Source organism: Penaeus vannamei, chromosome 37, assembly GCF_042767895.1.
Source record: "Penaeus vannamei isolate JL-2024 chromosome 37, ASM4276789v1, whole genome shotgun sequence".
Classification (NCBI taxonomy): domain Eukaryota; kingdom Metazoa; phylum Arthropoda; class Malacostraca; order Decapoda; family Penaeidae; genus Penaeus; species Penaeus vannamei.
The window spans coordinates 12,006,987-12,014,486 of record NC_091585.1 but is presented as its reverse complement, the minus strand read 5'-3'; the positions used below and the strand labels follow the sequence as shown (position 1 = coordinate 12,014,486).

General features: G+C 35.8%; 1 protein-coding gene across 1 annotated transcript in view; it reads left to right on the top strand.

Annotated features, from left to right (window-relative positions):
• Window positions 1–7,500, top strand: part of LOC113818806 (Na(+)/H(+) exchanger beta) — a 40,086-nt gene that overhangs the window by 32,407 nt on the left and 179 nt on the right. The window contains exons 19-20 of the mRNA XM_070115042.1: window positions 2,271–2,430; window positions 7,093–7,500. The exon at window positions 7,093–7,500 is cut by the window's right edge and continues 179 nt beyond it. Coding sequence (XP_069971143.1) covers window positions 2,271–2,430; window positions 7,093–7,500 — 568 coding nt within the window. The remainder of the gene's footprint in view (window positions 1–2,270; window positions 2,431–7,092) is intronic.

Sequence of the window (7,500 nt, the reverse complement as noted above, 5' to 3'; positions counted from 1 at the left end):
AACAACGATGATAATGATGATGACGATAATAAATATAATGAGGATGGTGATAATAATGATGATAATAATGATGATGATAATAATGATGATGATAATAGTATAATAATGTTTCATGATGCACTGTTTTTTTCCTATTTTCTTTTACTTCTCAGTAATGCCACTATTCACTGGGTTAAAAATATATAAGTGATATATGAACTGCTATAGTTCATATTATTAGGCTCTGTGGACAGAAATTGGTTATGTATGTAGTTTTTATATGTCATTATAACTCATATTCCATTCTCTCTTAACTCTCAATCTCTTTAAGAGTAGGGGTCTAAGATTGTAAAGTGATCAAATGCCCTCCTATAAGTATATAGGCAGTGTGGTTTTGTTAAGCAATTCCCTTATTACTGTCTCTTTATGTATATCGTAAGTGTAACCTCTTTCAGTGTGTGGAAATCCCTGTAGTGTATAAGAAAGGTGTTGCAAACACTCATGCTAATTACACTGTTTATTACTTAACTCAAATTACATTGCAGTAGGAGGATTTTTTCTCCTCAATCACTGTATGATAAAAACAAAAACAAAAAAAACATAAAATATTTGATGATATTCAGTACTGCACTCTAGACATTACTCGACTATCAGCTATACTCAGCTCGACTCTACTCGACTGATTTGTGATTCCCCTCTTGGGTGTCACAGGTCAACTGTGGTCAGCGGTTAAAATCCCTGTCACACTAGCACTTTTTCCATCAATTTTTGGTATTCCATCCGCTTTTGAAACTTTCCGCAAGTATCGTATGAAAACACAACACCTTCTAGAGTAAGATGGTTGTGACTGTTTCTGTCTATATAATTTCTCTCTTGATCTTGTTCTTTTGAGGATCTTTACAGCTAGAAGTTTATTTATTGATGAATTAGATAAAAAATGTTAAACTTATGTATATTTTCAGCCTTGTATAATTTTTGTATAAAAGACATTCTCCATAAACTTACAGATCATTGCAGACAGTAAACAAAAGTAATTCATAAAAAGGCTTTCACTGAAATGTGGAAGGTAGCGAGTGACCTGTGTCTTTAGTTCTTATCACCTCGTCTGTATGCTTCTAAAATTAGCAAGGATATCTTCTGTCTGTGTGGGTCATCATGATATATGCTTCTGTGCGTGTGGGTTACCAGGACATCTGCTACCAGTTCTATGAGAAGGCACACTGGTGTGACCCAGTCAGACAGTCAGACAGAGAAGAGCCTCACCTTTTTACCATCAAGACTTCTCGCCTCTATTCCTTTCTAAGGCTGGGGCACGCCACCGCTCCAAGCACCATCTTGTGTGATTCCTGTAACCTCACTTAGCTGGCATCATGTTTATTTTATGTGGGCTCTACATCTGTTGCCTTGGTAGTATGGTAGGGTCAATCCATTTACATATGGAAAGTTCATATGGAAATCCAAAAATTGACGGAAAAAGTGCTAGTGTGATAGGCCCTTTATAATGACAAATAATACGCATCTTGGTCCTGGGGATGGTATAGGATTCGCACCCAAATGACCGAGTCTGATAAGCCTATTTCTGCCCTACAGGACTCTATTGGAACTTTCCAGTTACGGTTGCACTCTCCTATAAGTGGCTCTCTTGTTACTCCCCATAGCACATGTATATATTGTAGTACAACAATGATAATGATAATAGTAAGACAATAATAGTAATGATAAAATGATATTAATCAAAATAATAATGATGATAGTGATAATAATGTTAATGATCATCATCATCATCATAATGATAGTGGGAATGATAGTAATGATAACAGTTTATCATTCAAGTTAACAATAAGTGAAAAAATGGCTGTTCCTCATGATATTGGTATTTTGTCTATGGATACTACCACAGCCAGTAGGTTTTTTCATTATAGTTCAATTCATTTCTGTTTTTGATATATGATTTTTTGTTGAAAGATGTTTCCTGACTGACTCTTTTGTTTTTGTGTTCTGTAAATGTAATTGTATGCATCTATGTGCGAATGTTTTACCTACCTGTCCAAGTCACCTACCTGAATCAAATTACCTTCTTGTGGATCTCTTTGCTACATCTGTTTTATTTCTGTATCTCTTGCTCTTTCCTTTTCCTACTTTTGGTTCCTTACCTTTGCTCTTTCCAATATGCCCACTACACACATTGCTTCTCACACACATATCAATTCTCCTTTTAATTTAACCTCTTCTCTATCCATCTTCCAGTTGACTCCTTCACAATAGACTAACAGTCCCCTCTCTCCTAACAGCTCCATTACAAGTACAACCCAAACCTCGTGGGGGAGGAGGACCAGGAGCTAGCGGAGCACCTGCATCGCCGACACCTGAACGCCCGCCGCATGACGCGTCTCGCATCCTGTTCCCGTCTTCCTGTATCCAACATTGCCGAGTCTTTACGACCTAAAACAGGTATGTTGCATATTGTGGGAGTTTGTTTGGCTGTTGTTCTTTGGTTTAGTGATAAGGTTTAAAATGTGCTGTTCTGTTAATGAGTAATGTCTTTCTTCAGATAAGGTTATATGTTATTGGAAATTTAGATGATTATACAGTTAGCAGTCACTGGAGATGCTAAAGGTAATGGCTATTATCATATTCATAACTCTATAAGAAAACCCAGTTTTATGGTAGTATGGGAGGCAGAGATTTTGACTAAAGAGAAGAGAATGATTGAGGAAACATTATGCAGTATAATGGTTAACATGCAAATGACATGAAATGTCTGAAGGAAAATTAACAGAATACATATCATAATGATAAATTTATGATACTTTTTATTTAGTATATCATGATTTACAACATTTGGGATTTTGCTGGTAAGTCACAGCCTTTTTCTATAAATTTCTTTTCATCTTCAATATGCCAACCAGGACTTTGAAAGCAAGGTATGTTAGTCTGATGATTATAGATGAAGAAGAGTTTTTCTTTACACTTTTATATATTTGGCAATTATGATTGTAACAAATGAATTAATGAATTTATTTTGCATCACTGCAGTCAATGATATTCTGTTAATTAAGAATAAATGCTTATTGCATGACCTATTTGAAAATTTGTTGAGACAAAGAAATTATTTATTTAGTCATTCATATTTCTATTATCTGTTTGCATGATTTTACACATATCGGGAGAAGGTGTGTATAAAAAAAAAAGAGCATACAAGATGAGGTTTCATGCAAGGGAAATAGCTATCAAAGAATCAAATTATGGTAAATAATTATTTTATGAAGAGAAAGAATGAAGAAGGAAAAAGGAGGACGGGGGAGAGAGGAGGGACGAGGGACGAGGGACGAGGGACGAGGGACAGAGGAGGGGGAGGGGAAGGTGGAAAAGGGAGGAGGGAGGAAGGAAAAGGGAAGAGGAAAGAGGGAAGAGACAAGAGGGAAGAGGGAGGAGAGAGGAGAGCCTTGAGAGCAAGAGGGAGAAAGGAAAAGGGAAGAGGAAAAAGGAGGGAGGAAAGAGAAAGGAGGAGAAGAAGAGAAAAGGAGAGAGAAAGCAAAAGGATGAAGGGGAAAAAGGAAGGAGAGAGAAGGAGAAGAAAAGAAACAAAAAAAATGTAGAGTAAGAAGAATAAAAAAGAGGAAGAAAGAGCAGAAGAGAGGAAGGGACAAAAAAAAAAAAAAAAATGATGGTGATGAAAATGGAATTAGAAATGCAGAGAAACAAGAAGAAACAGAAAAAGGTGATGGATAAGAAAGAGATGAAGAGAGATATTAGAAGAAAAAAAAGGCAGTTCTAATATTTTTCCCTTCATGAATGTTAGATCATAGTCATTATTGTGAGTGATCAGTTGCAAGCTAATGGAAGGATTTTCGGAACTGTGTACAGGCTTTATCAATCAAAATTCATAATCCGCATTACTAATTGATATATGATCATAATAATAAGAATAAGGTACGCCCTTGGCGAATGTGTCATTGCCTTGAAGGATTGTGTACCAGGAGTAGTCGTGTCCCAATCAAACGGTACAAAAGAACTTTGAACTCCAAATCAGTAGGTCAGCATTTAGATACTTTAATCCACTGAGTCTTTGAATACGCATTATATAAAAGTGGTTGATGTGTACCTTGTTTTATGATACACCCTTAAAATAGTATTTTGATGTGATTTGGATTCGTATTAGTTGTTCTTGGTCTTCAAACTCAACCCATAAGCCCAGGATTGGATTTTAAAGTCTTTATCATTTAGGCCTCAAAATGGATATTTATGTCTACTAATGATTATTAAATCTCCCATTGATTGTTTTCTCTCTTTTTCTTCTTTCTCTTTCTTTTTTTTAAATGGGTAGGGGTTAATTTCTTCCATAGGATGCCAAGCCTAATATGAATGCTATAAGCCCTCATTCAATGTTTTCAGAATGAGGAATGAAAATTCGGTAATGCTTGTCATAAAAAATACCACCTAATCATATTCTTGTGATAGCTGGTACTTAGATTTTAACTTTGTAAGACAGATAAAAAAATGCCAGTCTAAGGAAGGCTCGGCAGCGAAAGGGATTACATCAATTTGTGACGTTTTCCTTACATTCTCATCAAGATCTTTTCTTAGTTTAAGCATATTGTCTTCACTTATTCACCTATGCACATGCTATAATAAACACCTTTCTTCTAAAATAAAAGCTTTAGTTTCATCAATTTTACTCATTTTAGCATATTGCTTATAAAATAAAAATGCTATATCTCAGCACATAAAATGATATATTTTTCTTCATTACCCTTTTCTTCTAAGGTAATTGAATGTTCTACCAATCATTTTCTATCTAAATCTACTAATAATCCACTGCATATAATAGGCAATAGAGTGATCCTGTACAATGTGATGTGGCAAATAATCATGTTTGCTTTAAACCCCTTAATCTTCCCAGTGTTGTAGACTTTGGGATGATTTTTAAAGAATCCAAGTGTTTTCAATTTCAAGAGTGAAACTGTATGATAACTTTGTAATTAACCTTTTTCATACTAATCTTACAATAATTCAAACTTTATATTTTGTCACTGAATCTATATCTCCACAACTAGCTGACTAAATTGAATTTATTTTGATAATTTTTTTTATTTAGCCATGCACCAAATTATAGCAGTGTAAAATGTGTTCCATTTATTATCATCTTAAATTGTAGGATAGTAAATGGAATACCTCATTGGAACAAACTTAGTTGTAGTAGAGATAACATTTTAATAGCTGCTTTAATAGCCTTTACAAGATTTTTCGAGTGTCAACAGACTACATATGACCAGTTTAACTTGTGGAATTAACGTTATACACCACTAATCTTCATTTCAAGCTAGTGGTAGCAGGAACATGAATGTTTGTGATTCCCAGAAAATTAAATTAGGGTTTATGATGTTTTCAAGCCCTTTTTTGTAGTATTTTATCTTTATATATATATATATATATATATATATATATATATATATATATATATATATATATATATATATATATATATAACCAATTAGAGTAGATATTTAATGTTTTAGTGTATAATTGTGCCATATTTCCTATCTCGTCTACAATGTAGACATATTACTCTTAAGCTGCATGATTTTTTTCTCTGCATTCATATTATGAAGTGATTACTCCCCAGTGCGTGCATGTATGCGTGCGTGCGTGCGTGCGTGCGTGCATGCGTGCGTGCGTGCGTGCGTGCGTGCGTGCGTGCGTGTGTGTGTGTGTGTGTGTGTGTGTGTGTGTGTGTGTGTGTGTGTGTGTGTGTGTGTGTGCGTGCGTGCGTGCGTGCGTGTGTGTGTGTGTGTGTGTGTGTGTGTGTGTTCTTACCTAGTTGTTCCTACCTAGTTGTTTGAATACGGGAAAAGAGCTATGCTCAGGTGGTCCCGTCTGCTATATTTAAATTATCGTATAACTTTTTATGCACAGTTTTGGCACACACTACTTGATTGGGGAGACTGTTCCACGATTCAATAATTCTGTTTGGGAAACTATATTTTTTGACATCTTTATCACCTCTTTTCACTGTCAACTTTTTGTTGTGTCCTCTCAAAAAGTCATCCTTATCTATCTTCAATCTTCCTGTAATGCAGTTGAAAAGCATAATCATGTCCCCCCTTTTCCTTCTTTCTTCCAAGGTAGTAAGTCCTAATTTCTGTAGTCTGTCTTCGTAACTCAGATCTCTTAGGGTAGGTGCCCATCTTGTCGCCGCTCTTTGGACTCTTTCCAGTTTGTCAATATCTTTTTTTAAGTGTGGACTCCATACCACTGCACCGTACTCAAGACTTGGTCTTATGATTGCTTTAATAATCTTCTTTACCATATCTTCGTCCACATACGCGAATGCCCTCTTCATGTTGGCAATCAGTCCTAACATTTTGTGGACCTTTTCATTTATATGGTCATTTGGATTTAGGTTTCTATTTATGATTATCCCAAAATCTTTTTCCCTGTGTATGTATGGATGTGTGCGTGCGAGTGTGCATGTGTGTGTGCACGTGCATGCATATGTGCATGTGTGTGTGATGATGATAGGGGATGTGTGTGTACTCATACATTTACCTTGGCTTATTTTGCACACTGTTTGATGGTTTATTGGTACCAGTATAGAAAGAAAGGTTTATCCAGTATATTCGTTTATAAATTGGAATTTGGAAGATAACAAAAACATTTCTAATTCTTAAGAAGCCAGTATATTATGAAAAATATACTTTCATAGGAGCTCTTTTATGGAACACAACATAGAGATTATTCTTTATTGGGATGTGCCATGTTGATTAGATTAGGAGACATATTTTTATATGCCTCTCTTGTAATCTACCTGTTACAGAAAAATAAAGATTAATACTAAAAGTAAATTTGATCTGCATATCTTTCCTTTGCTGTACAGAATTCAGTTAACATATACTTAACAGCCTGTTTGATGTACATCTCATTATGGTTTAAATTATTTGGTTATATGAAGAAAAATTAGATTTACAGGGTCTTTCAGTGTAGGTCTCTGTACAGTATATATGCAACACATTCATTGTTTCATTAGTTATTCTACTGCAACAAAGACAAGAACTCAACTTACACTATCTGTTATCTGGTCAACATTTCATGAATCTTTGAATACTGTTTCAGAAATGATTTTTGGTCACCTTGAAGATGGTGTCGCAGAGCTGGTGCAACGTCACCGTGAACGTCGGAGCACTATGTCCTTGCGCCGACGTCCTCCTTCGTTGCAAGCCTGCTTCTCTTCCCCTGAACCTGGACATCCCATGGTTCCATCTAGCATCCTGAGGGAGCTTCGAGAGGTCTCAGAACCCCGCTCTAGCCTTCCTGACATCAGAGATTGTGACTCGCACTCCCGCCTAAGTGCTACAATCTCTATGCGGGGAGAGCGGCAGCAGTTTTTCCCAGACAGGTCAGAGGGTGAAAAGACAACAAGCCCTGAAGTGACTTTCCAAAATGAAAAGTTGGAAGAATTAGTTCCTATGGTTGCTACATCTAACACACAACCATCAAGTCCTAAGAAACCTGATTCAGAAA